Source organism: Heptranchias perlo, chromosome 28 (assembly GCF_035084215.1).
Source record: "Heptranchias perlo isolate sHepPer1 chromosome 28, sHepPer1.hap1, whole genome shotgun sequence".
NCBI lineage: Eukaryota > Metazoa > Chordata > Chondrichthyes > Hexanchiformes > Hexanchidae > Heptranchias > Heptranchias perlo.
The window spans coordinates 6,386,270-6,399,785 of record NC_090352.1 but is presented as its reverse complement, the minus strand read 5'-3'; the positions used below and the strand labels follow the sequence as shown (position 1 = coordinate 6,399,785).

Here is a 13,516-nt window from a genome sequence, read left to right as displayed (position 1 = left end):
TCAATATACTGTGGCATAGAGTCACTCCAAGATTTTCTTAAATATTGTATACTAAGTTTCTTCCTTTAAAAGAAGTCACAGTTTGGAAATTTGTGCCAATTCATTCAATGTTTAAGAGGTTTTCAAACTTGCATGAGTGCAGAATGATTAGAAATCAGATAAATTATCCTGTAAAACTCTAATTGTGGATTGCAAGACTAAGTAAACCCAAGCTTCTGGTTAGCACCCTGAAAACAGATCTAAAACCATACTCTTCCAAAATTTTCTTTCACACAAGTCAACTTGTCCGGTTAATACTTCCTTAATTTAAAAAAATTCCATCAGGCTATTGTTTTAGGATTTGATTTCAGCCTAATTATGACTTTATTGTGAAGCCAAAATACAAAATTCAAATGAAACAAAAAGTATCAAAGGAGACAACTGACTGTGCATTTACACAATACTGCCATCAATGATCTATGGGCTTCCCCAAACATTCAAAGAGGATGGATATAAAAGATGCTGAGGAAAAAATTACCCCCTTGGTTATCACTTTTACAAAGTGGATATTACATTTTCTGAATGGGAACGGTAAAAGATGGTGAGCACAAAGTGACTCCATTTCCAAAAAACAAACCTCAGGCGGCACATTTTCAAAAAAGCATCCAGAAAATGGAGGCTAAAGGTCAAAGGTTATGAGGGATGCTCATTATAATCTTAATCTCGTCTCCCCCCTTTTTTAAAAAATTGATTCCATCTCTAGAATATGACCATGCAAAGTTGCCCCAAGCAGGGAACAGAAGGACACCACTAGAACATCAATTCTGCCAAGGGAACTGGCAAAAGACCCACACACCTTATACGTAAATTATGGCCTTTTTCCCCCGATTTTTCTCTTTTTTTTCTATAGCTAGGGAAGAACAAACAGCCACTATATTCAGGGACACCATATATGTTAGTACAGCTACTGACAAAATAAAAAAAACAAATAAAAAGAAAAATGACTTAAAAGGCATCATTCATGGATCAATGCTACAAACAACACACAGGTATGCATCTTAACAACTCTACAGAACATGAAGGTCGAAAAAGAAAATGGATCCAGAGCAGGGGCTAACTGGAAGATTTTATAATGAAACAGAACAACCAAAAAATTAAAAAAGAGCAAAGAAATAAACCTAGAAAATGAAAATCAAATAAGATTTAACTTCAAGCCAGGGTGCTTTAACAGACTCATCTCCAGATGTGTTGCGTGCTAAGGCAGATAAATACCTACCTTTCCAACCATTGAGAGGAGTGCAATAATAAAAGAAAACAATATTCTCCACATTGGAGTGCAGTATGGGAAAGAGACAGTGACTCTTTAGTAATGTGCCATTGACTTGCTGCTAAGTGCTTTTTTTTTTCCTTCTAATTTTCTTTATGCTCAAACATTGCAGCCACGATGTTTCATTCGCAAAATGCTCAGGAAAAAAAAATTCTCGTTAAACATAAAAAGTCCAACCGCATGCAGTGCAGTAACGTTACATGACAACTGGCTAAGGAAAACGGAAAGTGCACATGGATTATATACACAAGGGAAAGTTCACAGGGGAACAAAGAGCACACAGAGCAGGAAAGGAAGCTGTCAATGAGAGGATGGGCGACACAACCAGAACACCCCGTAGATAATCTGTACTCGGGCACGTTAACCCTTTGAGGACTGCTTGAAATTTTTTTCGTCAACAATTGTTCCCCTTACCTCTAGCCAACAAATATAAGACTATCAGATCTCCCTGACACGGATCCCATTAACAGATGTGTGGAACTCTGCGTGTGTGAGAGCCAATTATGTGCTGGGTTCTTGGGTACATGGGGTCGAAACTGTTACTCTACTGAGCCTTGATTGCAACAGGATATGCGGACAGACAAGGGGGGAAAGGCTTTTATGTAAAGGTGTAAATCCCATGTAGATTTCTGTCTCCATTGTCTAGGCTGTGATGTGACAGGGCGGATAGCTCGCCCATTATAGAGCTGCCTGAAGTTCATTCCGTTGAAAGTCGACAGGCAGCTTCTACAAAGAGCTTGCGATCCACCCCATCCTATGACTGCCCAGGCAGTGACGATGGAAATCTAGCCCATGGTGTCTCCCCTTTCCTTTTACACGAACTCTTCCTTCCTAGGATTGTCCTAGTCGTATATGAATGAAGCAGGATCTCTGCTGATCTTAGCAAGATTTCTCCTCTCTTAATTAAAAATACCATGTGCTGACAATAAAACAATGGCAAGTAACAAAGCACACTCTTTAAATGGTGGTTCGCTCTGCAAACTGAATTTATTTTGGTTTTCCGGTAATAAAATACGCAGTACTCAAAGGGTTAATAGCCGACACACCTATTGAATGTGAAAACTAAACAAACTGGGGCAGTTGTTATATAAATAAAGGGGTTGGGATTGGTCAGTGATGCCACAGGAACATGCACTAATATTTCAGAATTGTTATCAATTCCAACTTCTGAAATATTGGAAAGGGACTCACACCTCTGTCGGTTTAGTTTTTTAAAAATTCATTCTTGGGATGTGGGCATCGCTGGCAAGGCCGACATTTATTGCCCATCCTTAGTCGCCCTGAGAAGGTAATGGTGGGCCTCCTTCTTGAACCGCTGCAGTCCATTCTTTGTAGCAGTTTTGATACAACTGAGTGACTTGCTAGGCCACTTCAGAGTGCAGTTAAAAGTCAACTGCGTTGGGTGTGGGACTGGAGTCACATACATTCATGTCTCACGAATTTGATTGAGTTTTTTGAAGGGGTAACCAAGAAGATAGATGAGGGCTGTGCAGTAGACGTGGTCTACATGGACTTCAGCAAAGCATTTGACAAGGTACCGCATGGTAGGTTGTTACATAAGGTTAAATCTCATTGGATCCAAGGTGAGGTAGCCAATTGGATACAAAATTGGCTTGACGACAGAAGACAGAGGGTGGTTGTAGAGGGTTGTTTTTCAAACTGGATGCCTGTGTCCAGCGGTGTGCCTCAGGGATCGGTGCTGGGTCCGCTGTTATTTGTTATTTATATTAATGATTTGGATGAGAATTTAGGAGGCATGGTTAGTAAGTTTGCAGATGACACCAAGATTGGTGGCATTGTGGACAGTGAAGAAGGTTATCTAGGATTGCAACGGGATCTTGATAAATTGGGCCAGTGGGCCGATGAATGGCAGATGGAGTTTAATTTAGATAAATGTGAGGTGATGCATTTTGGTAGATCGAATCGGGCCAGGACCTACTCCGTTAATGGTAGGGCGTTGGGGAGAGTTATAGAACAAAGAGATCTGGGAGTACAGATTCATAGCTCCTTGAAAGTGGAGTCACAGGTGGATAGGGTGGTGAAGAAGGCATTCAGCATGCTTGGTTTCATTGGTCAGAACATTGAATGCAGGAGTTGGGATGTCTTGTTGAAGTTGTACAGGGCATTGGTGAGGCCACACTTGGAGTACTGTGTACAGTTCTGGTCACCCTATTATAGAAAGGATATTATTAAACTAGAAAGAGTGCAGAAAAGATTTACTAGGATGCTACCGGGACTTGATGGTTTGACTTACAGGGAGAGGTTAGACAGACTGGGACTTTTTTCCCTGGAGAGTAGGAGGTTAAGGGGTGATCTTATAGAAGTCTATAAAATAATGAGGGGCATAGATAAGGTCGATAGTCAAAATCTTTTCCCAAAGGTAGGGGAGTCTATAACGAGGGGGCACAGATTTAAGGTGAGAGGGGAGAGATACAAAAGGGTCCAGAGGGGCAATTTTTTCACTCAAAGGGTGGTGAGTGTCTGGAACGAGCTGCCAGAGGCAGTAGTAGAGGCGGGTACAATTTTGTCTTTTAAAAAGCATTTGGACAGTTACATGGGTAAGATGGGTATAGAGGGATATGGGCCAAGTGCAGGCAATTGGGACTAGCTTAGTGGTATAAACTGGGCGACATGGACATGTTGGGCCGAAGGGCCTGTTTCCATGTTGTAACTTCTATGATTCTATGCTTCTATAGGCCAGACCGGGCAAGGACGGCTGGTTTCCTCCCCTAAAGGGACATTAGTTGGGTTTTTAGCTACAATCCGACAGCTTCATGGTCACTTAACTATATAGTCATATTAGGGGGCCTATGATTGCTAGATTATCTCACTAAGGTGGAGGCTCCTTACCGTGATGCTTCTTGCTCTTTATGTATGTTGAGATATTACCATTTTAACTCTGTACAATGGGCAAGAGGACAGAGATTCCATTTAAATTGGAAATTGGCGAGGCCTTTTCTAATCTGTTTTTAGTTTAGTGCATGTTCACCCCCTGAATGTAATGTTAATGCCTGTGCTCCCCGTCTTAATACAGGCTCTGAGTTATCAGTTAAACCCATCTATCCCATATCATGTACCTACTCGCAATGATTCAATGAACTACGTCTGGATTAAAATGACTTTGACGTTTCTTGTACTATGTGAATCAATTTGTTGGAGAGTTTTAATGAAGCGTATTCAACAAGTTTTCAGTCAGTAAAACTGAAAAGATGGAGGATGTGCCCTGGCCAGCCATGCTCTATATCGATACAAGCAGGAATGGCCAATTAACTCACTGGTCACCAAGTTAGGAGTGAGTTTCGAATCATGGTCACTCTGCTGTCATGCCTGTTATTTCCCAATGCAGATTTGTAAAGCTGAAATTACTGTGAGCAAACATTAAAAATTAACTACATATAAAAGTTTAATGTGATTTTATAAATCTTATATTTGGCTATATTTAAAAAAAAATCCCAAGTCAGGTATGCTGACATTCCAGAAACAACTCCCTCTAGGGGTTCAGAGAGTACATTGATTTACGTCAGGTTAATGATAGAATATCAGACCCTAATTTTCTTTATGCAATTTTTCAGATCAGTAAATGCGTTATAATTAAAAACAATTGTAGGAAATTTCTATTTGATTTCCTTTAAAATTACATGGTTTAAAACGGGTAAACCACTTGCGTTGGCCTGCACAGAGAATGATGTTTTTTCAAAAATCATTGTTTTAATATGCACTTTAACAAAGTCAGTCTGTTCTGCCTAGGATCCATGCAGTAAGTCGGGTTGAATGATGCACATTAATTTCTACAGAGAAATATTGACGACCTCCTCACAGTTGCTGTTTATGCTTCTTTGTAAATGCAGTAATGACTGGTTTGTGTAGGATTTGGTTTTGGATGAATAACATTGTGCTAAATAGCGACTAGGTAAAAGAAACTAAAACCGTACTGACCCCACAGTAATGCATGCAAGTCTTGTACCATGCAGGGTGAAGGGCAGGGCCATGTTCAGCTTGCCGCATGAAGGAACTGACTCACAAGTGTACGCAATAGACAAATAGGACTAGCTACTTTCAATTTAATGTTCACAGTAGTGTTTGAAACATCTCAGTTAGGTATATTAAGAGGAACACATATCTTAATATTGCCACATGTCCTAATTTTTTTGAGGGGACGGTCAGTATTGTCCAGAAAACTAAACCGTCAGGATCGTACTGAAGTTTTGTGTTGCTTTCTGGCACACCAGAGCCACATGGGGACACTCGCTGCAAGTACCACGGCAACATGAGATGCAGACAGTCCCTGGTGTTCGCAGCAGCTATAATGAATGTTTGTACTTCACGGTTTGCGAAATCTATAAAACTTTAACGCCCTGTGAATGTTTTCGCTGTACCACCCAGGTTAAAGCTGGAAACTGCAGTGTATCAGCGAAGGGCATCAGTCCTTAATGGGCTGAGCCACACAGATTCAAAGCACATCACTCACAACAATCAATAACTATCGCCTTACCTGCGACGCATAAGGGAATAAAATGGACAGATACGTTTCAGATAACACTCTATTTGATGGAAAAGGAAAGGTACTGATCCTTTTTTGGTTCAATTTAATCCCATGCTGATTCCCAATTTTATCATTCCCTTTTTGTAAAATTTTGCCTCCAACTACTCCTGTTGGCTGGAACAGGCAAAGTGGATTTGCCTCCATCGCTTCAGCCCCCCTCATTTATGATCAGTTTGGCACCAGTCTAGTTTTGAACCAGGCAGTTTTTGAGTGGGATGTCTGAAAATTTCTAGAAGGAAAACTAGGTGGCAGAAGTCTGATTTTTTGGAACCAAACTCGGATTTTCCACTCAGGATGCAGAAATCATAGAATCTTATAGCACAGGAGGTCATTCAGCCAGTTGTGCCAGTGCTGGCTCTTTAAAAGAGCTGTCCAAATTAGTCCCAGCTTTTTCCCCATAACCCTGCAAATTAATCCTCTTCAAATACATGTCCAATTGTGTTTTGAAAGTTCCTATGGAATCTGCTTCCACCATCCTTTCAGGCAGTGTGCTCCAGATCTTAACAACCCTCTGTGTGAAAAAATTCTCCTAATTTCCCCTCTAGTTCTTTTGCCAATGATTTTAAATCTATGACTTCTGGTTACCGACCCACTTGCCAGAGGAAACAGTTTCTCCTCATTTGCTTTATCAAAACCCCTCATAATTATTAAATCTATTAAATCTCCCCTTAACCTTCTCTGCTCTAAGGAGAACAATCCCAGCTTCTCTATTCTCTCCACATAACTGAAGTCCTTCATCCCTGGTATCATCCTGGTAAACCACCTCTGTACCCTCTCCAAGGCCTTGACAGCCTTCCTAAAGTGTGGTGCCCAGAATTGTACACAATACTCCAACTGAGGCCTAACCAGTGACTTGTAAAGGTTTAGCATGACTTTGTTGTTTTTGTACTCAATGCCAATAAATAGATGTTGGTTAGTACGTTTTTCGGGTAACTTTTATAATCAGTGGAGCAAAGATCAGACTCGAGCCATAATTCCACACCCATCATACAGCCTGTCCAGGTTCTGGACCTGGCAGAAAGTGGCAACCTTAGCTGATGAGGTCCATGCAGGGTTTAACACTCTCCTAAGTAACAACAGCTGGAATGAGCTTCTGACAATTCTCCAATTGGACAATTCTCCAGCAGGCAGATTTCTTGCACTTGTGTAAATACTGCTTTGTTTTTTTTTGTTAGTCTTAGCCTCACGTCACTTTGTTACTGGCTATCAGAGTGCAGTATTTTGGGATTGTGTTTTGACATGACCATCTTCAGCAGAGTAGAGTTAAACTGAGCCTCATTCTGTCTGGAATGATCGATTCTGACCAGTCCTACTGGTGCATAGGTAGAGGGGGGAGGGTTAAACATTGGCCATGACTAGATGGGATAGTGTGAACCAAACTCTGGTAAGAAAATCATTCAACTATTTTGCTGTTTAGCAACTCCCAGGCCCGACAACTGTAAGGTCCTGGACTTGCAAAGTGGGCCTCGAATCAGACAACAGCCAGTTATAGTTTTCTGCCTCAATGCGTTCCTATTGCATCAATGTGTAAACTGTGCTGTTTAATTTTATGTTGAAATCCTTGATTTGAGTGATGTCTGAATCTTGACGAGCAGTTGGAGACTGGCTGGAGGAGGGGGCTGCACGCTGTGTAGGTTTCACACTTGCTGCAGTTCAAGTGTGAGAGATGCACTGACACCTGGTGCTGGCTATCAGAGATAATATAACTTTAAAAAAAAATTGAACAAAAGCATGGAATCGAGGTGCATTTTCCACCAATGCCACCCACACTTGCTCCATCAGACCAACCAGTACATTAACGATTGTTTTTAACTTTACCTTTATCACTGTGGCTCCAGGCACACAGGCTGCTTTGCTGTTACCCACCATGACAGTGGAGAATGTGGAGGTGCAGATGCACAGGGGGATTTTAAAAAAATTATTTTTGATCAAAAGGAACAAACCAATCTGAATCTCAAGAGCTCTAACTAGACTGAACTCAACTACTCAGGGGTAAATCAGGTGTGCCAGAAGAACTGTAGAAAGACAGCTGAAATAGGAGAGCAAATTGGCGATCATTGACCTAGCACCTTCCAGGGAGACAGCAACTGTATAAAAGTCATCATCTTCCAACCAAGTGGCAAAGAACTACAACAAAAACACTGTGCAGCTGATGTGCAGCGCACCCTCTGTTGGATACGGAGGGTGCTGAATGTTTGGAATGGACTGCCCAAGGAGGTGGTTGATCCAGATTACAGCAGTAGTTTTAAGAGGGACTTGACATTTGGTAAGAAAATTAATTGAGGGATATACAGTAGGTAATGAATGGTGTGTTTTGTTTTTGACTGAGATGGACTAAGGTCATCTTTTCTGTTTCTGTGTTCCTATCCACCAGGGTTAGCTGTTATATAATGTGTGTGTAGCAATAGTTTCTATCAATGACTATCTACAACATATTTGCACAAGTGATTTATTGGTACTAGTGAGATAATATAAAGGATACTGCACCAGGGACTAATAAATCTATAAATTGGAATACTGCAGGCAGGAGTGAATTGCTCCCAGGCCTTGCTCCCAGGCCAGGCTCACTGGCCTTGGTCCCAGGCCTATACCAATGCCACCTTTGAGGGCATGATTTGCCTGATCCTCTCTCCATGACTGTGGGGAAATGCTTAGCCTGTGATTGGCACTTCCCTCTACAATGGCACGGGCGATACTGAAGATTCCAATACTGTGTGGCACAGCGTGTTGGAATACCAGCCACCACACTGCCTATTTGCTACATCTCCATCTCAGTTAATAATCAAATGACTGGGCTGCAGGATTATCACCCACACCCAGAGAATAAATATAGGAAGGCAGTTGTGCCAGAAGAACAAAATGGATCGAGCTACTTGGTAAAGAGTGCTGGTGATGGTCAGCCCCGTACAAGTCTACAAACATATGTGCACCAGTGACACCTAACGATCGACCTATGTCTTATGCCATGAACACAGTAAATATCATCAAATAAAGTATTATCTGTCGTGTGCCCAGTAAGAAAACACATCTGCCCGCTAGCCCAGATGTTGCAATACATTTGGTGCAGAATGCCACTTCACAATTTGTTGCTGCCGCATGTATCAATACATTCAAAATGGTGGCAGTGATGAGGAAAAACCAATGCCTACCCTATTAGTTGTAGCCCCAGGAGACTCCCTTTATTCACTATCATGTGCCTTCAGCTGGTTTCTCTTGTATTTTGTTTCATAGTATGTGAATAATGGAATACATCAAGCACTAGTCCGCGTAACCCCTGCCTCCCTTGCACCGAGATGAGGCTGGTACTTTTCCACACAACACAAGGCTGTAGAGACGGTGTCCTGGGTTAAGCTTGCCTCTCCAGACTTCTATGCTTCCTCCACAGAGGACATGAACCCGTGGCCAGAGGGGGTGTGAGGAGAGCGTGACCTCTTCACCGCTGAACTGCTGTTGCAAAAGCCAAATTAGCAGCTCATGGAAAAGGAGACGGTTTCTTGGAAATATGAATACTGAGACGCTATCTCTCTTCACATTTCATTTGTTTTGACTAGGACTACTTCGGAATTCCTAATCTCTGTTTTCTCTACAATTCTAACAGTACTTCAATTGAATGTAATTGGCCTTGAAGGGTTTAATGAAATTATCTCCAGTTCAACCTACATTATTCCAGAACTGCGGGATGCAATTTGGGTGGGTGGGTGGGGTCTACTAAACTGTAGCATTCTCTGCTAAGTTGCAGCTTGTAGGAATCTGGGGTTACAACAGTCTAGCGCTTTATTACTACAAATGATTCTCATTGTTTAATGAACTGCACATGCTGTTCAGATGGAAATGAGAAATAGAAAACAATGGTGGAGAATGGAGAGCACACACAAGATTCTGATAGGAAACTGGCTTTAGAACTCCCAGAACATTGAGAGAGAGCAAGAGAGAGAGGGAGAGAGAAAGGAAAACCAGAGAAGAGAAGGAAAAGACTACATACATCCTGTGATCTGTCTGGAGGGTGCCTGTGCCTTGGACTGTGTCTGCCGTTCCACGAAGCTCCCTTGTGTCCGTTCTGCCTGGGAGTCACTGATCTGCTGTGCCGGGCTCGCAGAGGGGATTGATTGGGACTGGATCGAGCGCAACATGGCTTCCGCCCATTTGTGTCGTTCTTGGGGCTCTGTCTGGGCACAGCACTGCGCTTGTTCTTGGCGTGTGGTGTTCTGCGCTCTGATGACGGGCTGTGGCAGCTGGAAAACAAGTAAACCCGAGTGGCTGATTACGCGGGAGCAGCAGGTCCATTACTGAGTTCCAACACTTGGTCAATAGGTCAACCCTGATCCGTTTTTAGACGATGAAGAATCCAAACATCTAGCCCACCCTCAAATTCTGAAGGGAGCTCACTGCAAGTTCATTAATACAATTCTAGCACATTTTCGATTTTCAGTCGTATATTTTGTAGTGTCTCAATTTTTTGAGCCAACACTGGGCTAGTTAATCTGTCCTATTGGCTGTAGTTGAACGCAGCGTGAGTCACTTGGCCTATATGAGACCATTTGAGATATTGCCAGCTGAGCTGACGCACTCACGATTGACGATACCTTTCAGTCAATTAGTTTTCCATGGGGGTAATTTGAACCTAGCCCTCTTGGCAGGAATGAGGCAGATTCGGGTCGAACGCCCATTTTAGACCCTGCCCGAGTTTACACTCCACTGAGTTCAACGGGGTGTGAAACAGACGTTTGAACTGAATCCATCCTGTTCCTGCCGGGCGGGTTAGGTTAAAAATTCCCCACTCCCCAAATATAAGGTGCAGTTGACATTACTTTTCCCAGCTGACCACTTGCCCCTGGTCAATACCACATACATTCTCTACGGGGAGCGCTCTCTGCTCGAATGCAATGTTCTGCTACTAAGACATTTCTTGCTTGAGAGCCAATCAGAAAACTGATAAGTGTGACTGCCAAAGTCAAATCTCGGCCTCTTCCGAGACTTGAACCTGTGACTCCAGGGTTGTGACGTGAGCATTTAGCTATGTTGTATTTTCCAACAACCCAGTGTAACTCGAGTAAACGTGTAACTGTATTGCTCTGTTTTCTGTCTCCGCATATTTTAAGCCCCGCCCAGCCTCTTCTCTCCATTCACTGTGATCGTGGGGGAGAGGGGAGGGTATAACACAATTCAGTCCACAGAGATCTTGATACAAAGAAGATGCAGCCTGACCAGAAGGCTATAGAGCTTCAACCTCAGATTCCTACCTGAATATGTTTACCTTGTGTCCCCTGGTACTTGCACCCTTGCATTATGCTTTACTAGTTTATTTTTTCCTTACCTCAACAAAGTTGAGTTCATGTTATATTTCCCCAAAACTGCAGCTGAAACCTTTTTATCAATGAATAACAACAGATCTTCCATGGCATTGCTCACAGTGAGAGGGGGGGATATCCTGTTTGATAACAACAGCTGCGTTATCAACAAAGTGTGATGGGGAATGTGTTATAGGAAGAAAGCATGACTTACAGGAAGTGAGCAAAAAAGCAAGACATTTTAATATATCACTAGCTGATCCCTCGTGGCATTGCGCACAGGGAGTCAAAACCAAGTATGGTCTTCAGATGAAGAAAGGTTAGAGAGTTGGGAATAATTGGACCAGGGACGCATGGATGTAATTCCATCCCGATTTAAAAGTCAGAATCTGTCCTTATTTTTATATGATATTTCAATTTTACACTATTACTAGTCAATTGCCCCTGGTGTTGCATATGCCAAGATCAAGTGCAGTCTTTAGGTGAAGTGGGGTCAGATGGCAGGTAAAATTGGGCCAGGGCATGCCGACGTAATTTAATCCCCATTTTAAAGTCATACATTCTGTCCTTTTATATAATACTTTGATTTTATATGATTATTAAATAGTAAAACTTACAGCAATTTGGGAAGCAGAGTTGGGCAAAGCATGGGAGTTACTCTACAGTACAGGCTGAGCTGACGGGAGATGCAAATCGGAGGTGCTACAGCACCACCACTAACAAGAGGGTGTAAACACCACTATTGAGCAGTTTACATGGGCAGTTTCCATTATAAAGTAGGGCATAGGAATTTATAATGGAAAGAGTTGACAACCGGAAGCAAAGCATTGTAGATAGGAAGTGGGCACAGTCAGAAAGGTTTTAATACACTATAGATAAATTATTGGTTTTTAGGATTTGGTTACAATGGTCTATAATTTCCTCACTCAAGTGAAAAATGGATATTATGCAAAAATGAGGAAAGAGACCACATGTGAAAAATGTAGGGCTAGAAATTGGGCCGTATAGCGCCCACTGTTTCGGCGCTACGCAGCCTCACGGATGTCCAAGATGGCGCCTGGGATGCATGTGCTTGTGCGCCAGACGTCATCTTTGTAAAGGGTTTAGTGCAAGTGCAGATAACAAATGAGGGCAGCGTGTAAAGTAGGGAGAATATGCATTCGATCAGTGTACAATGCTGAATTAAAGTGATAGACACCATTTTGGCACTTAACGCTCCACTCAACTCCACTCTTAACCACGACCAGTTAAACATGTCTTAAAGTGCCTAGAGGACCCCCCACCAGTGCTATTTAAAGGGACCACATAGGATTTACAAGTTAGTTGCTGGATTATTGCTTCTGGCTACTGATGCATTTATACTTATTTTTGGAGGTCTCCTATGCTTGAACACTAGGACATGGGGACACAGTCTAACATTTAGAGCCAGGACTTGCAGGAGTGAAGTAAGGAAATGCTTCTACACACAAAAGATGGGAGAAGTTTGGAACGCTCTTCTGCAAACGGCAGTTGATGCCAGCTCAATTTTAAATTTGAGATTGATAGATTTCTGTGAATCAAGGGTATTAAGGGATATGGGGCTAAGGCAGGTATATGGAGTTAGGTCACAGATCAACCATGACCTCATTGAATGGCGGAACAGGCTCAAGGGTTAAATGGCACTGCCACTTGTTACCACCTGTTATGCGCCACTAACTCCTGCAAGAAAGTGAGAAGTGTGTCGGTGAGTGTCCTGCAGGATGTCGGGGTGATGTGCCTGTCATGGTTGAATAGCTACCAGTGTATGTGGCTTATGAGCTGTGGGTGAGTGGCTTGCAACAGTGATAATGTGTGAGGGTGAGTGGAAGCATCTGTTTGGAAGAGTTGAGTACTGATTGAAAGAGTTTGTTGGTATGTGTTTGATGGGGGTGTAGTGCATGGTGCAGAGGATGCAGCTCGTGGTGCAGTTGGTAGGAGACGCCACTTAACAGTTGGCCTCACTCACCTTGACCATTCGTGTCAAAGCATTGAACTTCTTCCTGCACTGCATCCATGTTCATGATGCTGTGCACCTGGCATTGACTGTGACCCCCGCTGCCTCCCACTGCCCCTTGAGCATATATCTGGAGGGCCTCTTGCCCCCCCCTACCTCCCCCATCCGTGGATATAGGATGTCCCTCCTTCTGTCCACCTCTTGCACCAAGGTCTCTAGTGCATCAGCAGAGAACCTTGGTGCACGCACTCTCACAGGCCTGGTACCAACTCAGATCGGCAGATTGGTGAGGTCTGGCGTGCAGATTGGAGGATGTGGGATTTAGTAGAGTGCAACCTTTATTCAATATTTTAACATAATTCCTCAGTGTGTAAACAAAGCGCTAGGGCCTGCATCTGTGTTTTATG

The 13,516-nt window shown here is 42.8% G+C and overlaps 1 protein-coding gene across 1 annotated transcript in view; it reads right to left on the bottom strand.

Moving 5' to 3' along the window:
- Positions 1–13,516, bottom strand: part of srrm3 (serine/arginine repetitive matrix 3) — a 632,220-nt gene that overhangs the window by 30,718 nt on the left and 587,986 nt on the right. Inside the window, exon 12 of the mRNA XM_068007973.1 lies at positions 9,832–10,081. Within this exon, the coding sequence (XP_067864074.1) occupies positions 9,832–10,081 (250 nt within the window). The remainder of the gene's footprint in view (positions 1–9,831; positions 10,082–13,516) is intronic.